Source organism: Neophocaena asiaeorientalis, unplaced genomic scaffold, assembly GCF_003031525.2.
Source record: "Neophocaena asiaeorientalis asiaeorientalis breed wild unplaced genomic scaffold, Neophocaena_asiaeorientalis_V1.1 scaffold150, whole genome shotgun sequence".
NCBI lineage: Eukaryota > Metazoa > Chordata > Mammalia > Artiodactyla > Phocoenidae > Neophocaena > Neophocaena asiaeorientalis.
The window spans coordinates 3,465,214-3,490,590 of record NW_020176571.1 but is presented as its reverse complement, the minus strand read 5'-3'; the positions used below and the strand labels follow the sequence as shown (position 1 = coordinate 3,490,590).

The 25,377-nt window shown below is 52.1% G+C and overlaps 1 protein-coding gene across 2 annotated transcripts in view; it reads right to left on the bottom strand.

Annotated features, from left to right (window-relative positions):
* The window catches only part of PRMT8 (protein arginine methyltransferase 8), a 78,633-nt gene that overhangs the window by 33,496 nt on the left and 19,760 nt on the right, over positions 1-25,377 (bottom strand). The window contains exons 1-4 of one of the 2 annotated variants that reach the window (XM_024733289.1): positions 20,770-20,817; positions 12,506-12,691; positions 5,055-5,210; positions 2,899-2,962 (exon numbers count right to left, since the gene is read on the bottom strand). In XM_024733289.1, the coding sequence (XP_024589057.1) occupies positions 2,899-2,962; positions 5,055-5,210; positions 12,506-12,691; positions 20,770-20,817 (454 nt within the window). Of the gene's footprint in view, positions 1-2,898; positions 2,963-5,054; positions 5,211-12,505; positions 12,692-20,769; positions 20,818-25,377 lie in introns of those variants that run through there. The other variant, XM_024733288.1, reaches the window with a different exon arrangement.

Below are 25,377 nucleotides of genomic sequence, written 5' to 3'. Positions count from 1 at the left end.
TGTGCAGTGAAACAAGGGCAGAGGCAGGGGAGGGTCCAAATATTCTTTGGAGGCTCCTGAGGGCCCCCAGGGTTGAGACTCAGTAATTCGAGAGGAATCTGATCCCACAGGTACTTACACACACCCTCCCGTCCTAAGAGGTTTGAACTTTCACCTTGAAGATCGGCAGGCACTCCCGGTGCTTCCTCGTCAAACTAAAACACACACTTTGGGAAAGAGCACAGGAACGGCCGCCGAGAGCAGAGGCTCTGCCCCACGTCTCCTAACCTCAGTTTCCACATCTCTCAAGTGGGGAGAAACACTTGCCGTATTTCTCAGAGTTGGGGGAGGGAGGGCAGATGAAAACACGAGGACGCCAGGCTCCGTCTCCCTTGTAGAGAAAGAATTGGCCGGTTTTCTTTCTCCATCGTTCGCAGACAAGTCGAGAGGAACCCTCTCTGTCCCTTCTGCCCAGGTCAAGGACTTTCCCGACGAGTGTGCAGAGACACCTTGCTCCCCCGAAACAAGCGAGATTGGACACCAAGCCGGAGGGCGGGGTGGGGGGATGTGAGCCACGTTTCCCCTACCCAGGCTGGAAGGACTTCTGGACTCTTCACGGCCCCCTCCACTTGCCCACCACCGCCCCTCACTCCCTTGTTCCCTCGTCCCCCAGCTTAGACTCCGTGATCAACCACTGTGATCAACCACTGGCTCCTCCCTCCCTCCACTGTGTCCCCAGCGGCGCCCAGATCCAGCTGGCCGTCCCCTCCGCTCCGACTGGGGCTGCTGGACGTGGTTGGGAACAGCCGCACACCAGGGAGGTGGAGGCCCCTGCAGGTCTGTGTCCGCCCATCTCCAGCGGGCGCTGACCCTCCCCCACACCAGCCCTCCCTCCCTCTGCAAGACCGTCCCATCACTTCTCATCTCCCTCCAAAACCCTCACACCCTCCCCTCCCCGTCTCCCGCACCAGCGATGGCCTCTTTCTTCCTTGAGAAAATGGAAGCAACAAATCGGGGCTTCCCTCCAGCAGCCCACCTCCATCGGACCCACACTCCCCACGTCCCCTCTGTTACCGTGGCTAAGCTGTCCCTTCTCCAAGAAGAAGACCCACTGCTCCACCTATGCTCTGGATCCCACCCCCTCTTACCTTCTCAAAATCCTTGCTTCTGAATTTATTTTTTCCCAAATCTGCAATTTTTTTCTGTCTATCTACAGGACAGTGGGATCGTACACATGTTTTCATATCTCCTATCCTTAAAAACCAACTCCCTTCCTTGGCCTCACGTCTCCCTGTCGCTACAGTTCCGTTTTTCTGTTCCCCCATCACAGCAAAAGGAGTTATTTACAGCCCTTCCTTCACAGTCTCTCCTTAACCAACTTTACCTGGACTTCCATCCCCACCCTCCATCCAGTCTGCACCTGTTAAGAACCCCAATATCCTCCATCGTCACAATCGTTCAACGGTCACGTCTCTGTTCTTATCTTACTTGATCAGTTGGCATCCTCCTCCTTTACTCCTCTTTCCCGAAGGTCCACTGACCTCACTGACTGTATCTTCTCTGCCTCTTGCGGCCTCTTCTCCTCTGCTTGACCTTCAAATGTTGAAATGCGCTGGAGCTCCATCTTTGGCCCATTTCTCTCCTGTAGCTCTACATTATCCTTGAGGGAACTTGTTCTGGGGCTTTAAATAAATCTATACGCTGAAGACCCCCAACCACAGAGCCTGACCCTCCCTGGAACTCCAGATTCATATCCGAGTCTCACTCTACACGTCCACCTGCATCTCCCCGGGGATCACAAACCTAACCCATGCCAAGGAGAACCCTTGATTTCTTCCTCCCTCCTGTCACTCAACATTCCACCATCCACTCTTACTCAAGGCAAAAAGCCAGCCCTGCTCCTGTCTTGTTTCTCTGGCCCCAGGCAGTCCGTCAGCGGGTCCTCTGGCCTCTATTTCCCAGCATCGCCCAAGAGGTCACTTTTTCCCGCCTCCACGGCTGCCACCCTGGCCACACAAGAGGCCTAACCGCCTCCCCCCACCCCGGCCCCGGGGCTACGAAGTAGCCTCTACCTGCACACTGATGCCTACAGCCTATCCCAACCCATTCACCATAGAGAATACTCCTCCGTTGCTTAAAATCCTTCAAAAAGTCTTCAACATCCTTAGGAAAAAAGTCTAACCTTGTTTTCCTAGTTTATAAACTAGGAAATGAGTGATGTGGCCCCGCTCAGCACAAGGCCTGGGGACTAAATCTCATCCCGCTGACTGATGGGAGATACAGAAATTCTTCTGATCGGGGACGCTTGCGGGGGTGAGTGTGTTCAGGACGGGTCCCAGAGGGAGGGGCCGGGGATGTCACGAACACGTGGGAAGGGAGTGAGGAGAGGAAGGGAAGGGAACGCACATATCTTTATACTCAGACTCCAGCTGCAAGAAGGTCCCGCTCCCGAGGGCAACCTACTTGCCAAGACAGTCCCAGCGGCAGCAGGGGCTGTGGCGTGAGAGGACTGCATCTCTCCAAAGGAAGAGTCTGGGGTCTGGGGAGACGCCACTAGGTGGGTGTCAAGAGAGGTGGGGCTAGGGTTCGTGGAGAGAGAAGAGGTGGAGGAATGGTTGCCATTTTGCAAAACTCAGCAGATGCCTACAGCTGGGGGCCAGGTAGAGGGCTTGGAAATGAAGGATGTAGCCTCAGGCTGGGCTCACGGAGGCTGCGCTGGGACAGACGTGCCCTTGGCCGACCTGGCCGGGATTGGGACCCTCGTGGCCCCGTGGACACAGTCCTGCTAACAGGGCCTCAGCTGGCCTCCACGTTTCCAAGGCCAAGCGCTCTTATATCAGTCTCTGCCACCCAGACAAGAAAGTACAAGTCCCCTCACCCCCTTCCATCCACGGGAAAGCACGCAGAGGTAACTCTTACTGTTGTCCAAGTGGTTGGCCTTAATGATCTTCTCTGAATAGTCAGAAATACTGGAGCATTCAATCTAGAAAGGACACAGAGCAAAGGAGGAAGAATCACCGTATGTCCAGGGCCAGTGTAACAGAAGGAGGGGCAGAGGTCTGGAGGGGTGCGGTGACCTGCCCACAGCTGCACGGCTACTTCGTGGCAGATGAAAACCTAACCCGCGGCCCTCCCAACTCACGGGCTCTTCCGCTGGTCTGCCTTTGCCCCACCACGGAGGGCCCAGTCTCTGAGCTGGGAGATCTGGGAGGGGCTGGCAGGCCTCACTCTCCTGGCACAGTCACTGCCCTCCCAGGAGAGGAGGTGGGAGGCAGAGACCCCCAGAGTGGCTGTGAGCCTCCCTGAGGTCATCCTCCCACCCCCAGCCCTCCCTGGTTAAACGGCACGGTCCACAAGAAGGACCATCTGAAAATGGCAAATCAGGGCCTCAGGGCGTCTTAAGATCCTTCCCCACCCCACGGGCAGACGCCTGTTAACTCTCATCCCTTCCGCAGTCTCCACCTTTGAAAGAATTGGTTCTTTTGAATCTAGAAGTCTTTCCAGGCTCCCCAAATCTCCTAAGCAAAGGGCCAAGGTATTTGAGAAATTCGCTGATGATACACCGAGAGCAGGACCTTGTGGGAACAGCAGACCAAGCCCCAGCCTGGGGTTAGGAGGCCTGGGACAGGCGGGGAGGCCAGGTTGCTGGAAACAGAGGGACAGCTGCCAAGACCTATGGCTGGAGCCCCGCACCTGGAAGGGGAGGACGGGCAGCCCTGCCTAGCCTGGCTCAGCCCTGGGCTCCCGTCCGATTCCGGAGCTGAGCTGGGGCCTCAGAGACACCCTGGGAGGGAGGGTGGGGCGTTACAGGGGGTGTACGTCCTGCCCTGAGGCTCTGCGAGCGCCTTGGAAGGGGAGTCGGTCCCTTGGCCAGAAGCCCCCATCCTGGAGGGGAGGCCCTGTGAAGGAAGGAAGGCTGGCCCGTGGGGAGGGACGGTACCGTGGAGAGCGCAGGACTTGACCCTGCACATCCGGGCTGGAGCCGTGCCCTCAACACGCACCTCAGGTGAGTACATCATAGCTTTCCCAGTCAAGGCTACAACAGAGGTGTCTTGAGACAGGTCAGGGGTCCCAGAGACCCCCTCCAGCCAAGGCCCCGGGACCTTCCGGGCCAGGCATGGAGGAGGGTGCCGTTCCTGCCAGGGGCTTAGGGACAGGCACTGATGGGGGGACACGGGGACTCGGAGGGCTCTAGTCAACCGGGAGCCAGGGGGTGTCTCAGGACAGGCCGCAAGATGACCGAGCTAGCGAAGCCCCACTGAAAGCTCCCCGCCAGCCTCTGCGCCGGGCTGTCTTGTGCACGTGTTCTGTATTGTCTGACTGCAGTGTGCCTTGAATTTTGATCAAGATGAATTCCCATCTTCCAGCCCTAGACCCACTGCATCTTTCAAATGTCAGTCGGAAGCTCAGAGCTCTTCTGTTTCAGTTTCTTCCCAGCTCCGGAGCCTCCCAGCCCCCCGTCCTCAGGGAGCCTTCCCAGAAGGTCCACCACTGCCACCTCTGGCTGGAGAGGCAACAGTGGAATTAAATCTACCAACTTGCCTTTAAAGAACAGAGAAAGAAGACCGTCTTGTTACCACCTAGGGCCCCGACTATACTAATAAACGCTGAGCATCTGACTTACGCCAGGCGCCTTTCTAAGCACTTGGCTTACGTATTAAAATCACTCACTCCCCACAGTCACCCCGTGGGCAAGGTCCTGTAATTATGCCCATTTTATAGAGGGGGAAACCGAGGTACAGAGGAGAAGTGAATTGTCCAGACACGCTTCTCGGGAGTGGAATAGTGGAGATTCCAACCACAGCTCACAGGTGTAGCCACCCTGCCCCGCCACCACAGCCCACAGTAGGGCTAAGGACTCTAAGGTAGTGATGACACCAAAATGGTTTCAGAAAAGTCAAAAGTCCCCCACAAATGTCAGCTATTCCAGGACAAGGCCAGGAGCAATGCCCAGGTGACAGGGAGCCCGGGAGCCTGCCCACCTCCTGAGAGCTATGTCTGACTTCCGCCTGGAGGGTGTGACCCCGGCAAGGAAGCGTCCCCGCAGAGGCCAGTGGAGGGAGTGGCGTGCTCACCCCAAACACCTTCCTGGCCCCTGCTTTGGCGGCAAACATGGAGAGGATCCCGGTGCCGCTCCCCACGTCCAGCACGACCTTGTCCTTGAACACGTGCTTGTTGTGATACATGGAGTTCCGGTAAGTGAGCGTCCGCACCTCGTCCTTCAGCATCTCCTGTGTGGAAGGAAAGGTAGAGCTGACGTATTCGGGGCACCTGGGCGCACACCTGTCAGGTCACGGGCCCAGGGCTGTCCCGACAGATTCCTCAGGGACCTCAGTTCTGTCATGAGGTAGAGCCACGGAAGAGTACAGCTGCGCGAGGGGCTTCCCGCATCAGTACACACAACGTCCTAAAACTCTGCCCCTTACAAGGCGAAAGAGCACCTTGTGCCATTAAAGGAGAAACTCCCGTCCAGACCTGGGAAAGCTCCAACTTAACCAAAACCCAAAGAAGGGAGCAATACAAACACAGCGTGAGAGATTTAAGTTAGACCTGAAGCAGAACTTTCTGCCATCGTGAGAGAATTGTCGTGAAACAGGTTATTAAAGGAGGCTGTGTGCGTGTGTGTGCGCGTGCGTGTGTGTGTGCGTGTGTGTGTGTACTTTTTCTATTCGCTTGGTTTGTTTTGTTTTGTTTTTTTGTGGTACGCGGGCCTCTCACTGGGTGGTGAACCCGAGGGGCTCCCAAACACACGGCACCCACTCTGGATGACCAAGTATTTGCCACCTTAGAACATTTTAGTCAAAGTAAGGAATGTAATGGGGTGGATTTGTTGGTTGGTTATTGCTAATTGTGCTAGAAAACTTAGAAAAAGAGAATGATGAGCTCAGGGATTTAAATTCCCAGCTCAAGGTCTTCATATAGCACCTGAGAACTTCTATGACTTCTGGGGAAAAAAAGAAAAGAAAAGGAAGAAAATAAAAGAAAGGAACAGAAACCTTATTTTCTTGCAGGGTCAAGATTTCTGAAAACCAAAGCCAAAGTCTAATCCTGCCTGAATTACAACACAAATTGAATTCCCATCCTTGCAAGGCCTCTTTTGTTAAAGTTGAGTCATCTGTTGGGAAAGAATAGGGTCCTGAAAATTGGAATAGGAACATACAGGCAGATTCTGATGAAGCTGGGACCTCAAGTCCCTAAATTACCGTATTCTCTGCCAGTAGAAACACCCTCTACCCCTGCCCAAGAAAGTTCGTTTTCCTTTTCCTGAAGAGTCATACCGGTGTCCTTTGAGGTAGTTGCTTGCCAGGTAATGTTAATACTCCTCAGGACCCATCCCCAACAACCCTATAACTGGATTTGACTCCACGCAGACCCCAAAGAACACGGCACAAAGAGTGACCCATGAGGAGGTGTGATACACACCAAAAGAACTGCATGATACTTCTAACAGATAGATTAAAATATAGGGAATAGATGTGGGGATGTATAGTAAGGGTGAGAGATCAAGATGGAGGGAACATAAAGTTGGATTGAGCCAAGTCTATTGACATAGGTCCACTAAGCAAAGACTGTGGATTCACTGTTTTACCTCCAGGGTCTTGGAATGCCTCTAACAGTTGGCATGGTTGATTGACTGAAACATGGACCAAAAGTTAGTCTACACTAAACGAAAAGGAAATGCCAGAACTTCCTTGATCTGCTGAAGGGAAAGGTATCCAAAGACTTCAGGAGACTGGAATGTTAAAATGCATCTGTCACATGAGACTCGCTCCCCAACGCCAGAGAACAGACCTCTCACCGCAGCTGTGAGGAAGAAGTTTATGAGGGAAGTCCAGTAGCCTTGAAGAGCTCTGTGTGCCCTTCTCTATAGATCAGAGATTACACTGGGAACTGAGATTCCTAGTTGCCATGGGAACAATATCCAACTAGGATCCTGGGGTATCGGGGACCAAATTGTAGTGTGTAATCGCCAAAGATGAGGTGGGCATGGTTACTGTAAAGGAGAAGAGAGCCAAAGCAGTATTCAGGGTAGTCAGGTTCACCAAGACCTACGGTGCTGGCCAGTTCAGTAAAGTACCTCTAGAAAACAAACAGTGGAAAACACACTAAATTCTTACTTGATCTGTTTAAGCAGAAAAGTTATAGGTCTCATGAATGGAAGTCAGGCTTGAATCACCAAAACAGGGAGTCATGGCCCCTCAGTGGGTTCCCAGACTTGAGCCAATTTATAGATGTAGGAGCCCTTAAATGAAGGGGAGGCCATGTCACATGAGGAGAAACTCTGTTATGTTGACAAAAATGTGTACTGTTAATCTTTCCCCAAGTCTTCCCCAAGATGACCTGCAGGCATTTACCAGCATGTGTGCATTGGAGAAAGGAAAATAAACAGATTTTTGAGGGTAATTGGACACTGGCTCTGAACTATTGGAACACTAGCTCCATGAGACCCATTAATCCAGGGGACTAATTCCAGGAAACCCACATCCACATCCAATTTGCCGATGTGGCCTGTGCAGAAGAGAGACGGAGCTTGGAGAATGGCTACGGATCATCGTAAACGTAATCAGGTGCTGACCACAACGGCAGAGGCTGTTTCAGATGTGGATTCATTGTTTGAGCAAATCAATCCAGAGAGTCGCTGGGGTTTTGTTTGTTTGTTTTATCAATTTTAGACATTTATCCTCTATATTTCTTCAAACATTTTTTTTCTGTCCCATTCTTTCTCTTCTCCTCCGGAATTCCAGTTACTCACATGTTTTACCACTTAATTCTGTCCAAAAGTCACTGAGGCTCTGTTCACTTGTCAGTTTTTTTCTCTCTATTCTTCAGTTTCAATGACTTCTCCTTCCCTGTCCTCATGGTCATAGATATTTTCTTCTATGTACCCTATCTGTTATTAATCCCATCCAGCAAATATTTGGTCTAGCTATTACATTTTTCAGTTGTAGGACTTCAATTTCACCTGTTATATCCATCTCCTCCTAGAAATTTTCTTAAACCGTATTTATTATAGTTATTTACAAATCTTTATTTAATCATTCCAACACCTGGGCTGTCTATAGATCTGTTTCTATTGACTGATTTTTCCCTTGACTATGAACCAAATTCTCTTGTTTCTTCACAGGTCTTATCATTTTTATTTTATGCCATAGATGGTGTCCAAGGATCAACAGTGGTGAAGTTAGTTTGTTGTTGTTCTTTTTCCAGGAGGGAATAGCCTTTCTTTCGTTAGGCAGCTGGAATGATGGGCTGGCCAGTTCAATCCAATCAGGGGCTGAGCAGGTTTAGGAGTTGGGTAGGTTGGGATGCGGGACTTTAGTTCCTGTATCAGGGCCTGGGGCCCCACAGGGGCTAAAAACATTTGTGTTTGCTTTTCAGCCCAGCACTGCCTCCTGTGTTGCCCCAGGGCTTATATCTTTGGTCATATTAGAAACTGAATAAGGTGAGGGTTTGGTTAAATTGAGTTCATGTCTGACTCTTAAGTACTTCGAAAGTGAGCTCAAGCCTCTCCCTCCAGAAGCTCTCTGGAACCAAACACTGCAAGACTGCTCAACATCAAAAGGACAAGGCCTCAGAACTGTGAGACCACAAGACTGCAAGACGGTATCCCTAGAACCAGGCACGGGGCACGGTGTGAAATTGGTGCTCTGTAACGACAGAGCCCAACTCCTGCACACGAATCATAGCTCCGAAGTTTTCGAGCTCTCCGGCCAGCCCAGAACATCATTTAGCATTCCGTGTCTCAATCTCTTCATCTGGAGAATGGGGTAAAAAGAGAAGCTATTTCATAGGGCTGCTGTCATGTCTAAATAGGTAGAGTTAGTGTTACAAAAGTGCTAGCTCTTGCTCTTTGTGAAAACTGTGACCTTTTCATCTCTGTGAAGAAATTGTTGAGGGTGAGTAAGGAACGGAGGCAGAATAATGACAAAGGTTCAGAAATCACTCAATCATACTCGTAGTTCAGAGCCCTCACTGCCTTTCCTGATGGAATTAGGTTGGCCCAGTATCTCTGCAGGTCCTGTTGCTGCTAAAAGGGATCCCCCCAAGGGGCCCCCTTTAATTCATTATCTTTCATCACTTCTTCGGCCCCCCTTTCTCTTCTTTAAGGCTCTAGACCACAGGAGTTCATTCCGAAGGCACAAGTTCTGGGGGCGGGGGAGAAGTTGTGGCTTAGCAAGTCTTCCCCTACTCACCCTGTTCAAAGAAAGAGTCTCCCCCACCCTTCCTGTACCCCTGCTTTAATCACCCCTGAAGGAGAGCAGCCCAAAGACGTCTCCAGACATTCAGCCAGGAGCATGCCACTCTTCAGTGAAAACAATTCCCACCCCCAGCTGTGGGTGACTTTATCTGCTGCCCACTGAACACATGGCAGCACATTGACTAATTGCTGGGAAATGAGGCCCTGAAGAATCTATTTCCAAAAAACCTGCAGTAAGATTGTGAAAAGAAGATAGCTGGCCAGGAGTGGGCTCAGCGCCCAGGGCTGGGGGGCTGGGAACAGGGCCCCACTGGGGTGGATTCTTCTGGCAGCTGAGGTCCCATGCCCAAGGCTGACCATTCAAGATGCTGAGAATTCAGAGCTAGGATCTCAGAGGTCATGGGGCTGGGCCGCTCCCCTCTGTGCACAAGGACACATCTGTCACATCTGCTCCTGTTCAGGACTCCTTTCTTTTCACAGAGGCCCTGGTCTGGAATGCACAGGCCCCTGACCTCCGGAGGCTGAGCATGGAGTTATCTCAGGAGAGGCCATGGGATGCAAGAAGAAAAGTGTCCAGAAGCACCTCCTGCTGTGCTCTCCAGCTCCCTGCACTGTCCCCCTGCCACTCGGCACTTCTTGTTTGTATTTATAGACTAAACCACCCCTATCCAGCCTGCACCATGTTTCCCAAACACTCAGTGATCACTGTTAATCAGCGAGCTGGCAGTGCCGCTGCCCGCCCGTGTGAGCATCTTGTTAATGACGGGAAGAGGCTGCCAAAGGGCCAGCTCGGCTCCGGATGGGATGGCGAGACGTGGGTCTTGTCCAGACTGCGGAAGCAAAGGCATCGCCACGAGCCGTCTGGCATGGAAAGGAGATCCCTTGTGTTTGACAACGAGAAATGAACAGGCCCTGTCTGCAGAGAACAACGGTAGGAGGCCATCTACTTGCCCTCACCTCCTTTTACAGCCAATGATCGTGGAGCCCAAACAGACCGGAGGGGAAGCTCAGGGATGAAGGGAGGCCAGCTAGCTGCCCCAGCGTTAAAGACCTATGCATTTCCCCAGGAGCCAGGATCTAGGCCTGGTCCCCAGCAGCAGCAAGAAGGATTTAAGCTGGGTGATCACAAGTACCTCCCAGTGTGAAGGGCTGCTAAAACTATTCTCGGACAGGTTACTAAGGAGAGAAATGAGATGGTGACCTGCAGACCCTTTACTCCAAGTTCATTAGCTCAGGCTGCACTGTTTGTGTATGTGCAGGAACAGGTCTGATTTTTCTAGCAATACGTGAAATGGAGGGAGCCTGGTACATACTATATGTATCTGGTGACCCTGGATACCTTCTCCCAGTGGAGATCAGACCCTCCGGATGCCCGGCCTTCGTGGGGACCAGGCAGTACCTGAGTGATGAGATGAGCTGCTGTTTCATCAAACCCAGACAAATCAGACAATGTGCGGAGTGCCGGGGAACCCTGTCCTGAAGGAATCATAGAGATATAACAGCACCGGAGGGCACATCCTAGGTGCCTACGTGTGTTGCAGGGAGGGGTGGGAGGAATCGATGGGAGGGGGCGCTGCGGGGCTGGGGCCTGAGGACGGGAGGGCAAATGGGAGGGGCACACTGCCTTCGGCTGGTCCCTAATGGGGGTCCAGGCAGGCCCAAGGGGGCCATTTTAGGATCCCTGGAACTGCTGTCTCCTCCCAGCAATCTGCTCTGAGACAGGTGCCCAAGGACACAGGACTGTCCTTCAATTAGAGGCAGGGTCTTGAGGAGGGAAGCTCTTAAAACCACCCTTCCTGCCTCCCAGACCGTCTCACCTCTCAGGCCTAGGACTGGGCTCCATGCACCATCGCAGCCGCGTCCCAGTGGAAGCCACCGAAAGCTGCAGCCTCAGCTGCCCAGGCCCCCCTGGGCCGGGCTCCCAGAACTAAACACAGGGCCCAGCCCCTCCCCCTGCGGGCCCCAGGCCTAATTAATGCTCTGACGGGGAGAGCAGTCCTCTGGGGCCAAACCCCTCCACCCTCTACCTCCATGGGAAATTGCAAAAGGAACAAAGCCAGAGTTTCCATAAAGAAAGAAAGGCTGTATGGCCTGGAAACTAGGAAATGAAGCCCCGGGGCCCCCAAACGTGCAGGTTTCACGTCTAGCTCTGTGTATCAGCTCGTGACCTTGCACGGAGAGGAACCAGCAGAGATGAATGAAGGTTGATAAGATTCGTAAGGTCTTATATCCTCATCTGTGAAATGGGGACAAATAATAATACCAACCTCACAGGGTTGACGTCAGGAATAAATGAGCCAGTAACATAAAATGCTGGGAGCAATACCCAGTGTGGAGCAGGCACTCAAAAACTTGTTGCCTATTACTTAGTAAACACACTTCTGGCAATGCCGCATCACCGTTAGGATACAGGAAGGGTTTACAGAAGCATCTAATTGAAAGGGGAGCTTTGGGACTTGTTTTCAAAAAGCATTTGCATAGCGAGCGAGCCTTTGTTCCTTTCTCGATATGTCTTCACACTGAGGGGATAACAGAAGTACCTTCTTCATAGAGCTCTTGGGAAATCAATGAAACGACACATATAATGTACTCAGAAGAGTGGCCAGCCCTGAGCAAGCACTTGGCTCATGTCAGCTGTTTATTTGGGGTGAGGAAGTGCTGGAGATGGTGGGGAGGGAGGTAAAAATACTGTTGTGGCCCCCGCTGCAGCCAGGAAGCCTCTAGTTGGGTAGCTCTGTTCTGTTCCACAGCTAACATCAATCTTCCCTGCTATGGAAGAAGACAGCATCTAGACATAAGAATTTCCTGAGAATCAATCAGGGTGTCAGACAGAGCCAGGTTTCCAAGGAAGCCTGCTGACTCTTCCCTGGAAGTGCTCATTGGTCCAGGATGAACCTGAGGGCTCGTGCCTGACTGAGGACTGGACATCATGCCAGAAGGTCACTGTGGCCTTGGGACGCTAGCTGCAAAGCACCCGAGCTCCCGTAGCAAAGGACCAAGGGCGTCCGGTCCTCCCGGACCTGCCAGGCTCAGGGTCAGGAAGAGGCGAGGGTGCTAGACTGTAAAACAAGGACCACGGAAGCACCCCTGGCTCTCGGCTGAGGAACACCCAAACACGTGCTTTCACTTGCTCACCTGCTCCAGGCCTGGCCCTGACCCCCCGCCTGTGGGTCCCCCGGGATGGAGACAGGGCCAGGGCCCTCGAGCGATGGGGAGAACTCCCTTAATGACAACAGAGGGCTGCACACACGATGCAGTCCAAGGAGACGGGGCGGCCACAGCGGGACCGGGGTTGCCCCGGTCGTCCACCAACACAGAATGCTTTACCTCGTGGATCCCAAAGTGGGCGTAGGAGTCGAAGTAATAGTCCCTCGAGGTCATCTCCTCCGGGTTCAGCAGCTTGGACATCTTGCCCCGTCCTGGGCAGCTGGGCTGAGTGGACACGTGGTGGACATACTGCACAGGCTTGGCTGGGACGACGGGCTGCGGGGGCTGCGAGGGTGGGCTGCTCACCTGCGGGGAAGAGGAGGGGCAGGTGTGAACAGCACCCATGAGGTCCTGCCCTCTGAGACTCCACCCTCCCTCCTTCCCCCTCCCGCCCCGCCCCAAGCCGGCTCCAATCAGCCCCAGCAGCCCCAGCGAAGGGGCGATGGTGTCCCCAAGCTGTTGGCTGTGCTGTGTGGGATGGTGGGCTACCCAGGAGCCCAACCAACCTGAATTTAACCCAGTTCCATCTCCTACGAGTGGGTGACCTGAGCAGATCTGGGCCTCAGGTGGCCTATCTGTTAAATGGGGACAATAATACCATCCCTTAGAGGCGAATAAAGGGAAAGATGTAATGGCATCACACAGCATCCCAGAGCAGAGTGGCTGGAGTATGGATTCCAGAGCCAGCCCCCCGAAACGTGAATCCCAGCCCCGCCACTCGCAGCTACACAACCTTGGACAGAGTTATTCACCTCTTGGTGCCTCAGTTTCCCCAACTCTAAAACGGGAATAAAATGGTCCACACGTCCTAGAGTCATCTTGAGGATTAGACAAGTTGGTGCCTGGAAAGTGCTTAGAAAAGGGCCCAGCGCATCGTGAGTCTGAGTTCTTAAAATGAGTCCCACCTGCGTCCTTAGGCAGATCAAGCCCCTGGACCTCTCTCCACCCCGCAAACAGCACCTGGCCCCCAAAATGCAGGTCTCTTAGGTTCTGGTTTCTCACACCTGTTGTCTTGCCGCTCCACCACCCCCGGTTTCTGATTCACAGTTTTACTCTGAACATCAGCAGAAGTTTCCTCTGAAATGCAAGCGCCCACACTGAGAGCCAGCCTCCTGCCAGCGCACTGCCCTTTCCTGGGTTCCCCGACCCTGACAGCCAGCTCAGCTCCACACACCACAGCTGCTGCCCGGCACTGACCAGCGCTTCCCCTTCCACGGGCTAACGGGAGGACAGAGGAGGAGATGGACCCCCAGAGGCTCAGCGTTCACTGCAGAAGCATCGTTCTGCCGGGAGAAGAAACACCTTTCCCTGAAGTGTAGGAAATCCAGATGTGCACGGCACAGCAAAGGCCTCAAAGGGGGCAGAATTCTGAAAAATCTGTTTTCAGTGATGAGTTAATATTTGTAAAGAGTTTAGAACGGTTTCTGGCATGTAGTATGTGCTCTATTATTGCTATTCTCATCAGCAGTACTCAGAGTACATTAACATCTCCCTATTCTATGCCTCAGCTTTCTCATCTGTAAGCTGGGTCAGTGCAGACTTACCATCTCCTTTCTAGCAAGGGAAACAGGGAGGTCCTAGAGCAAGATCAAGAAATCCGAGTCCATCCCCTCCATCGTGCCCAGAGTCCCAGGCTGGAGGGGAGCAAGCTGGGGAGGGTGGGGTGATGGTCCTGTTTTCCTGGTGTATCTAGGCTACAGCCTCTGGGAAATAGGCAGACTTCCCAGTTTAGCAACGTCAGGTTTCAGGTCGGCACGATCCCGGGCTGTCTGGCAGCAGAGGCAACGGGCTGCCTCATTAGAATGCAGCAGGTGTGCCCACCCTCCACTTGGGATGTTGGTCACGGTCTCCAGGAGGCTAAAAATAGACCGCCAATTGCACACTCCCGTGCTGGCTGCAGTCACCTCTAAAGCTGGAGGAGGCTCTGTGCGTGGAGCTCACCCCAGTCATGACTCCATTTAAATTTATTAAGGAGAGAGAAAGTCCCAGCTGGACCAGGCTCTCGCATGGTCAAGGTCACAGGGGCCTCCTGCACCGCTGAGCTCCACTCGACCCTGAGTTCAAGGTCCCTTTCACGGGGTCCCCTGAGATTCTTTCGACGGTGCCAACTTACGAAGCGCCCACCACACACCATGCATCACGCATCACGCGTTGCATCACGGGGCAAAGGATGGATGGATTCAGGGTCCGTTCACCTCAATAACCACCGGTCACGGGGACAAAGAGGTGACTGTGAACCAGGCCGTGGGGCCGGAGGCTGTCAGCCCAGTTTGGTCTCCTGCAGAGGCGGGCTTGCGCTCTGCGCATCGGCTAACAGGGTGCCCTGTCCCAGGAGGCTGGGCCTGGGGTGGGGAACAGCGGTGGAGTATGGTCCCCAGGCATCACCACCTGGGCTGGTGCTCTTTATTCCACAAATACCCACTGAACGTTGGCGGCTGTGAGTGCTGTATGGTCCCGTGGAAGAAACAGACGTGCGGGAACCGTGCCCTCAAAGGACGCTGTCTGGTGGAAGCGGAAGACCCCTGAGGTTCCACTGGATGATGGAGAAAGACTTGTTTTACAAGACAAGGTCAAGCAGATTGCTCTGGGTTCAAAGGAGAGAGAAGTCACTTCAGTGAAAGAGTCAGAGAGGCCCGGGATTGCTGGGAGCTTTCTCCACAGATTTTGGTGGGGGGGCGACAGTGGGAGGGAGCTCTTGGAGGGTGTGGCTTCCACAACCAGGAAAAGTGTGGAACAGCATTGAGTGTGTCTGGGGAACTCGGCCCGGATAGTGGGAGATGGGGCTGTCAGAGATTACAGCCAGGCTAAGAGGTTGTATTGATTGATTTATTTATTTTACTTATCTATTTTATTTATTTATTATTTTTTTTGCGGTACGCGGGCCTCTCACTGCCGTGGCCTCTCCCGATGCGGAGCACAGGCTCCGGACGCGTAGGCTCAGCGGCCATGGCTCACGGGCCCAGCCGCCCCACGGCATGTGGGATCTTCCCGGACCGGGGCGCGAACCGGCGTCCCCTGCATCGGCAGGCGGACTCTCAACCATTGCGCCACCAGGGAAACCCCGAGGTTGTATTTAAATACGAGACGACGGGGAGCTGTTGGCACTTTGTAACCAGGGAGTTCTAGGCTTGAGCTCTAGTTCGGGAAAATTGATGCGCTGGTAGCCTGCAGGAGGGGCAAGGGGGAAGGAAGAGGGGGGCACTCGGGCTGGGGAGGCAAGGTATGACCTCTGAGGCCTCTGGTTCCAAAGTCCAGTCAAGAGATAACGAGCCGCTGTGGTGTCAGAAGGGCTGCCTGCAAGAGAAATAGCAGAAACAGACCCACAGGAGTTGGCAACTGGCGGAACGGAGGGGAGAAGAGAGAAGCTGGAATCAGAGATGACTTCAACATTTCAAGCCTGGGTGGCTAGGAAAGTGGTGGTGACATTAACAGGAATGAGTGAGTCAGCAGGAAGAGCCATGTGGGGCGGGGGGAAATAATGAACTTCGGTTTGGCTCTGAGAAGTTGGACGTGTCATTGCATCATATAAGGAAAGATGTCTGGCCGGCAGGCAGTGATGCCGTCCCAGCCGGTAAATACCATAAACACAGCCGAAAGGTCAACGGCAAAGTGAGAAGCACATCTCTAACATACATGGCAGACAAAGGTTAATAACCTTCATATGGAGAGAGCCCTGACAAGCCAGTCCAATTTGACACTGGACAGAGGATCTTACAGTCAATTCACATGAGGCTAAACGCAAACGGCAAATTAACGTGCTGCAAATATATTAACCCCTCTAGAAATCGGGTAACTTCAAATGAACACAGAAAGTTATAACTTTTAAATACCAAATAAGCTCAAACCTCCCCCTTCCAAAAAGACTAAAACTGCATTTGTAATGGTTGCAGAAAAGTAGGTGCTGACATATACCTTTAGTGAGACTGCTGGGAAACTAGTTTGACAAAATGCACTGAAAAGCACAAATCCTTTAACCCAGCCATTCCATTTTGGGGAATTTATCCTAAAGTAAGGATCGTGGATAATCTTGAGCACGTAGCTGTACAAATTTTGTGACGACACTATTCGTCATGGCAGAAAATAGTCAACCTGGGGGTTCCGTGAAACAGAACCGATTGTACAAACTACGGTGCGTCCACACTGGAGGCTACACAGCCACTTCAAATGTCGCAGAAGAGTGTTTAATGAGAGAAACGTGATCGTGACAAACTGTGGGTTGAGGAGAACCAGTGGGAGATGAGTACACAGTGTGATCGCATTTTTAGAATTAAAACGTTTTCATGCCTGTGACTGAGGGGAAGGCACTGGGACGGGCCGCAATTGTCACGGTGCTTGTTCACGGGGCTGTGACCAGTGTACACTTTCCTTCCTTGTGCTTGTTATATATTTTTTTTAAATGTATGCCACTAACAAGTACTACATTTGTAAACAGCCAAAAGTAGAAATTTGGAAATGTGATCCCAGACCTCGGATGGGAAACTGAGGCTGGCTCTCTGGATTTGGAAACCATCTGCAGAGCGGAGCTGAGGGGTTCACTTGGGAGAGACCCCCAGAGAGGGGGTAGAGGGAGTGAGGATGGGGCAGGGAGAGAAGCAGGAAGCATCCTTCTCTGAGGACCTTGGAGGTACCAGGGGACCTGGGGGGAGAGGCTTGGGAGGATGTGTCTTCATGCCTCCAGTTCTGTGACTGCCCCTCCTCTAAAGATGTGTGACCCAGGCGTTGTACTCCAGTGACTAGATGGCGGCACTAAAACAAAGCCAACCTTTGTCTAGCCTCATGTGTCCAGAGGACGCTGTGTTCAGGAAGTTGTGCAGTCACCTCTAAAGCTGGAGGAGGCTCTGTGCGTGAAGCTCACCCCAATCTTGACTCCATTTAAATACATTAAAGAGAGAAAAAGTCCCAGCTGGACCAGGCTGTTGCACGGTCAAGGTCACAGGGGCCTCCTGCACCCCTGAGCTCCATTCAGCTCTGAGTCCAAGGTCCCTTCCACGGGGTCCCCTGAGACTCTTTGTCTGGTTCTGGTAACATATCCACATGGTTGTCTCCAGCCTTGGACTGCTCTGTCCTGCTCTCCCCCTTCCTCCCCAGGGCCCAGGGCTCAGGGCGCTGCTCTGGTGGAAAACCTCCCGCTGCTGCCTGCCCCCCAATCCGCTCAGGGTCACCTTCCACTGAGAGGATTTGTGAATTTGTCTTCTATTCTTAGTACCAACTGCTGATCAGGACTCTTCAGACGCTGTGTCCTGCCCCCAGGCCTGGCCTTTCCCAGGGCATCTTCAGCACAGTGTTTCTCCCCAGTATTTCACCTGCGATTTCCCTGGTCCACCCCATCCCACTGCAGCAAACAGGCCCAGGCTCCTAAATGCTGAGATAAGATAAAAGGCTATGGAAACACCAAAGCTGGAGATGGGAGGATGGCTCCCTGCCGAAGGGGTGTCCAGCTGGTCCTCAAAGGGTGGGTGGGATTTCCATGGGCAGGGCTGGAGATTCAGGGACAGAATTTTTTTACCTAACCCCACTTGCACCTAAAAATGAGGGTAGATGATGATGGTGGTGATGATGGTGATGGTGGTGATGGTGATGATGGTGATGATGATGATGGTGGTGATGGTGATGGTGGTGATGGTGATGATGGTAAAGGTGATGGTGATGGTGGTGATGGTGATGATGGTGATGATGGTGATGGTGGTGATGGTGATGGTGGTGATGGTGATGATGGTGGTGATGATGGTGATGATGGTGATGGTGATGGTGATGATGGTGATGATGGTGATGGTGATGATGGTGATGGTGGTGGTGGTGGTGATGGTGATGATGGTGGTGATGGTGATGGTGATGGTGATGATGGTGATGATGGTGATGGTGATGATGGTGATGGTGGTGGTGGTGGTGATGGTGATGATGGTGGTGATGGTGATGATGGTGGTGATGGTGATGATGGTGATGGTGGTGATGATGGTGATGATGGTGATGATGGTGATGATGATGGTGATGGTGATGGTGGTGATGGTGGTGATGATGATGATGGTGGTGATGATGGTGATGGTGATGATGGTGATGATGGTGATGATGGTGATGGTGGTGATGGTGGTGATGGTGATGATGGTGATGGTGGTGATGATGGTGATGATGGTGATGATGGTGATGATGATGGTGATGATGGTGATGGTGATGATGGTGATGATGGTGATGATGGTGATGATGGTGATGGTGGTGATGGTGGTGATGATGGTGATGATGGTGGTGGTGATGGTGATGGTGATGATAGTGATGGTGATGATCCCTAACAGTGACTGAGGGCCCACTGAGTGCCAGGCACTGTGCTAAACACTTCACGAATATTATCTCATAAAAGCCTAATAATAAGTGAGGTACTGAAATTTACAGGCAGAGAAACTGAAGCTCAAAAATTCAGTCAGTTGCTAAGCCCAGAGCTAGCAAGTAACAGAGCCAAGGCGTGAACCATTTATTATCTGACAGCAAAGCTGTGCTCTTGAGCCTGACACCGTGGCTGGACCAGTTCAGTCCCACCAAGCCTGACAGCTTCTGCTGGGACCCAGGCCCTGTGCTCCGAAGTGGGTGGCAAAGCAAGGCCAGGCAGGAAGCCCAGCCCTGGGAGGGGAGAATGAAGGCCAAAGGCAATGTGGACAATGCCTCGGTGGAGGTTGGCACAGGTAGGCACCTCGCCAAGGTGACTGAGTTCCAAGGGGAGCAGACAGGGGGCTCCAGTCTGTAGGAGAAGCTGAGGTCCACGTGAGGAAGGGAAGGTGTCTGGGGTCACGTGGGCAAATCTAGAACTGGGACCTCTAAGAAAATAGGGGAGGGGATGGGGAGAGGAAGGAGAGGCTTTGAGGGGGAAGAGGAGTGGGGGAGACCCGAGGGGAAGGCAGACGGCTGGGGGCGGAGAGCAGCCAGCGCTTTCTGCACCAGGCAGCCGAAGCCACCCCAAGCCCATTGGGCTATAAATGGCAGTCCCTGGCACCGGCCCAAGCTGTACAGATGATTTTCCTGAGAACAAAAGGCGCCCCTGAAGGAGCCAAATCCTGCTCCGTCTCCAAATGTCAAGACAGCTTTTGCTAACCTGAGTCTGTCCTCAGCATCGGCCTGCCATGCTGAGGTCCCGCAGAGGGACAGAAAGGGGCCTGCAGGGGGTAGCGGGGGCCGCAGGGGGAGCAGAGGAGGGCGTGGGAGCAGGGGGGCTCCCGGCCTGGGTCTCACTGCATGTTCCTTCCCAGCTGTCTTCACCGTCTCCCCACCCAGCCTGGGATCACCCTTTTCTCCCATCTTGACCGTGGTCCATGCAGTCGGTAGTGACCTGAGCTAGATCTTCTAGCACCATCTGTCTGCCTCTAGGTAGGGGCCGGAGCTCAGCTGAAGGGGGAACGTTCTAAGGGTGGGTGTCGGGCAGCAGCAAGGCAGGCATGGCTGTGTCGGGCACCTGGGACTCTCCTGTCCCCCATGACCACACCACAGATACAAAGCTTTCATGCCTGCCTTTGGCCAGAGATGAGCCTGGTTCCACCCTCCCATCCACTCTCCTGCACCCGTGTTTCCTATCACCTGGGCTGAGAGAGGAGCTTTCAGCAAAGCAGTCTTGCAGTCAGCCTCCCCAGAAGGAAGCACGGTGCTGGAGCAGATGCCACGACCTGGCTCACTGCTCTTCCCCCTGGGGGTCGGAAGCCTGCACGACTCGGGGACGGGGAGAAGGGTCTAGACACCGCTGGTCCTACAAGCTGGAGCTGTCTCCCTGTGCATCGCTCCCAGGCTTGCTCATTTGTCAACTGTCACCCTCATGCGCCCCTCTAGCGTTGGCTTTTTAAAGGCACAGACTCTCTCTAGAGCCCCCTGTGGCGAGGCCAGACACTGATGCATGTCACAGAGCGTCAGCTGCTGTCACCAGCTGGCACCTCTCTATTATACTGTGTCCCTGAATCTAACTCTGGCATCTCAGCAGAGCCCGCCCTCACATGCTTTTTCATTACTTCAGACTCAAGCCCCTCCCAAGGCTGTGCTCCCTGGAAGCCTCTTCCCCCGGGTCCTGCCACGCACCTTTCTCAGTTCTCACCCTCCCTCTTTCCCTAGGGCTCACAGAGGGGCCTCCTGCCGTGGCTCTCGCTGGGTGGTCCCCACACCTCTAGCATCAGCATCACCTGGGGGCTTGTAAGAAATGCATGTTCCCGGGCCTCGCTGGCAACACTAAATCAGACTCTCTGGGGTGGAGCCCAGCAATCCATTTCAACACAGGCCCACACACGTGATTCCCGCTGCATCCCAGAGACTGAGAACGGCTTGTCTGGAGTTGCGTTTTTCCACACTGTTTCCCACAGAACAGACACTCCTGGAACAAGGGGTTCTGTGGTCAAGTGAGTTTGGGCCAAACAAAAAGCTAAAGAGATTTCTTTTCTTTTCCAGCTTTCTTGAGATAAAATTGCCATATATCATTGCGTAAGTTGAAGGCATACAGTGTAATGATTTGATACATGTGTATACTACAAAATATAAAGAGATTTCTTAATTGCAATCCTTTTAAGGCTTTAATTTGCTAAAATGAATCGTGAATCTCCAAGAGGGAATGAGGGTGTCTAGTGCTACCAGTGTAATAGCTGTGGCATTCTTTTTCCCTGAGAGAGCTATAAACATCTCTAGAAATTACTGTTCTGAAGGAAGCCATCTGAGGTCTCTGACTGAGGGCAGTGTTTCTCTCTTACGATCTGTGTCAGTCACCTTGGGTGGGTATCAGGCCCCACCCCAGACCAGCAGAATCCATTCCTGCGAGGGTGAGGGCTGCCAGCCTGCACTTTAACAAGCCCTCCCGGGGCTCCCTGTGAAGCCCTGGTCCAGGCAAAGTTGGGGACAGCTTCTTGCCTTCTCCATTCCTCTGCGATCCCTGGTGCAGCCCTCAGAGGCCACCCTGGCTCTGCCTCGGTGCTACTGAGGCTCCCAGACAATGCCAGAGCCGGGCCAAGGTCACCTGAAGGAGAGGCAGCCACGGGTTACAGAAAGCACCTTGGCTCTCACAGCAAAAGGACCGGGATTGGGTGAGGGCTCCGCCACCTGCGGGCTGGGTGACCTGGGCCGGTCCCTATCCTGCTGTCACGGCCAGGGTCACGGCGTGGCTCAACTCCAAGGGCAGCCCTTGGCAGCCGCGTATGGTGTCCCGGTGCTTCCCGGCAGCCCCTGGCAGTCTGTTTGTGGCACAACGGCCATGCCTGCTTCACATCGGGATGGCGTTGCAGCCGCACGGCACCTGCTCTGTCTCCCAGATCTGGAACTGCTGGGAAGGAATCTATTGGAGTTGTTGCACCTGACCTGTTCTTTAAATAAACTGGGGCTGTTTTCCAGCTATTAGTCACTTTCCCCCCAAGCCTCCACATACTGAATTCTCTTCTTATATCCTCAGATATTTTGGCTGCAAGAGATGTCAGGTTAATTGGGTGCCTGGCTCCTGGCTCTTCCTCCTTAATGGGCTTACAAAGCAGACTTGCCATGCATCCCCCCCGCCGCCATCCCTCTCCCCTCCCCAAGCCAACAGGGGCCTCTCTCTCCTTTGACTTGAAGGACGTCACCAAGCACCCTCTCTGCTTCCTTTATGGACAGATGTGCAGAAAGATACAGCCAATCTCTTCCCCCACCCTCATCCTGCCTGGAGTTGGACGAAGCCTTCGTCCCAGATATGGGTCACATCATCCCTGTGGGACCTGAGCTGGGCAGGTGACTCTATGCTCGGCCAGGGTCACCAAGGAGGCAGAGGGTGTCAGACGGAGGTCACACATTCGGGGCACCTGTGGGTTCTGGTCTTGGTTCTCCCCCTATTCAGGTTATGATGCAAAATCCATTTAACCTTTCCGACCTTCAGTTTCTTCCTCTGTCAAATGGCAATAAGTATGTGTCCTGCCTCTTCCACGGGCTTCTGTGATGAGTAAAGATGCTGTGTGTGTAAATATTCAGAGGCAATTCTAAGGTGTGATAGAGGAGAACAAGACTTGCATCTCTGGCCAACTGACTCTCCGCCCCGGTGTTACTTGGGGATGCTGCCTGAGCCCTTCTCTGGCCCTGGACACAGTGGCCTTGGCTGCCCTTAGCGCTCTGTTCCTCTGGCTGCCTGAGCCTTGTCCTCGCCCTCCACACCGTCTACTCCCTGGGCTCTGAGCTACCCCTCTTCCCCAGAGGTTTCTGAGAACTATACAGTTGCTGTCTTCAAGAACATGCCCATCGTGGAAACTCAGTCATTTTCTCCAGACGCCGACACCTGGTCTCTCCTGCTCCTAGTCTGTATTCCTGTGGCATCTGCTGGTCCAAAGCTACTGGTTACGTACGTTCTGCCCTTTTTTACCGGCAGACAGTCTCATGCAAATTTTCTCACAATTGTAGGTGTTGCTTCTACAGCCAAGAAGTAAATTCCTTCAGAGACCGGTACCCAGATCTGATGTGTCACTGTTTCCCCCTTAATGCTTGGTACAGAGCTGGGGCTCAGTAAGGATGTGATGATTAAAGTATCCTTCCACTTCTACCGGGTCAACGCTGCCCTTCATAAATATATCATGCAAGGTTCCTTCCCACCATGCAACCAGAGACCTTTCTTTCCCCTTGAGAGGGCGGGGAGGGAGGTGGCAGCAAGGAAGACAAAACTGAGAAGAATAACCCTGAGGATCTGAATAACACTCAACGCTCTTTGGAGGAGTCAGTGGTGCCCCAAGTGTCTTTACCGAGAACTGTCTTATCATCTCCCAGGATTTCTAGGAAAAGGAAATATCTTGCAAATACAGGATGCATTTACTAACCCCCATATTTCCATCCATGTAGACTACAAGTGGCTTCAAGTACAGATTCGAGCGTATTTGTAGACGCTTTTCCAACAGTCTCTTCACAGCGAAGTGTTGCAAGACCAGAATTGCAGGGAATGGGGCTGAGTTTCAGAGAAACTGACTGGCTGATTTAGTCCCCACGGTGGGGCTGTTCAGGACGCAAGAACTGGCCCTTCACAGAGTCTCTGGCCCCATCATCTGTCCAATAAGCCAATGGCTGGAGATAAATGAGCTACAAAGTCATAAATCAGAAAGAAAATCACAAGTTGTAGGCCAAGACCAAAGCCACATCAGCTCAATCCAGATTCCCATCTGGTTTCCCAGGACTCCAGTTCTAGGAAACCCATTTGCTCGAAATAAATATCTTTCCGCCCAGATTCTTAGCAGAAGTGAGTAACTCCTTTAATCAGAGATTCCAATGTATTTACTGAAAACACTGGTGTTCCAGCTAGAAAGGGAACAACGTCAGCCACCAGATCTACTCCAAAGGTGGCCTCACATTAGCCAACAACAGATCCCAGGAATCTGGATTTTTCAAAGCACTCCCAGGCAATTCTGACGGTCAGTTTAAAAGCTGAACAAAACACGTGAAATAACAGTTTTCAAGACGCTGAACGTCGGACAATGAAGAACAGTACCTTTGAAAGCTGACAAACAAACAAGGCAAACCCCATGACGTCTCAGCTTACTGCCTGGTATATCTGAGCTGGGTTGTAGGGAGTGGAAACCCAGGCAGAGAGAGGCATCTGCCTTGGTGGAAGAGACAGAGGTGGGAATCAGGAAAGCAAGACAGCTAGAGTTTGAAAGACGGAGTGCTGGAGGGTAGAAGACTCTACAGAGGGGGGGCTTTGGAGATCTGGAGTGAGTGCCCCTCAAGTCTTCAGCTGAGACTGACCAAACTATGCATGTGAAGAAACTACCTGAGACCAGGAAAAGAACGACAAAGAAGTTAAAGGGACGACTTTACGGTACTCACACGGGGCCAGTAAAGGGCTCGTCTCCCCAGGCCAGAGTGGAAAAACCTCAGAATTCATGGATACTCAGAAGACTATTATCCCCCCTCAGTGGTGGAAAATTAGCCCTGGATTAAAGACTGCTCTGATTCCACCTAACAAAGCTTAAAAGCAAGACCTGAGAGGGTTAAACTCTCCAAGTGATTTAACTGCATCCCAGAACTAAGCTTAGAAATACAAAATATCCAAAAAGTATCCAGCTCCCAACAAGGTGTCGATTCCACAATGTCCAGCGTTCAGTCAAAAATTATCAGGCTTGCCAAAGAAGTGGGAAAACGCTACCTATAATGAGGAGAAAAATCCATCTCTCCAGACCAACCTAGAAAGGACAAAGATGATGAAATCAGTAGACAAGGTCTTTAAAGTTATTTCTGTAACTGTATTTCACATGTCCAAGAAACTAGAGGAAAGATTAAGTGTGTTATGTGGCGACACAGAAGGGAGAAAATGCACTTCTAGAGATAAAAACTATATGTGATTTTTAAAAATACACCAGATTAGATTAATAGCAGATTACATGTCACAGAAGAAAAGATTGACACAGGCAATAAAAACTACCCAAAATAAAACACAGAGAGAAAAAGATTGACAACAAAAAGCTAAACAGAGCATCAGTGAGGTGCGAAAGAACTTCAAGTGACTTAGTACACATGTGACTGTGGTACCCAAAGGGAGGGGAAACAGAAAAATACTTAATGAAATATTGAAATGGTGGCTGAAATTTTCCAAATTGACAGAAACCATAAACTTATAGATTCAAAAAGCTCAGCAAACCCTGAGGAAAAGAAATTAGAGGGAGAAAAACACACCAAACTATATCACAATTAAGTTGCCTAAACCACTGATAAACAGAAAGTTTTAAAAGTATCCAGGGACGGGGGATAAAGACACGTTACATACAAAGGAACTAATATAGGAATGAGAGCCAACTTCGCATAAGAAACAACACAGGAAGACAGGACAGCACCACCTTTAAAATACAGAAAGGAAAAAAAAAAATCTCTCAACTTGGAATTTTATACCCAGTGAAAATATCTTTCAAAAATAAAGCCAAAGTACAGATTTTTATAGACATACAGAGGTGAAAGATTTCATTATCCACAGGTCCACATTATAAGAAATGTTAAAGGGCATCCTTTGGGCAGAAGGAAAATGATAACAGATGGAAATCTGGATC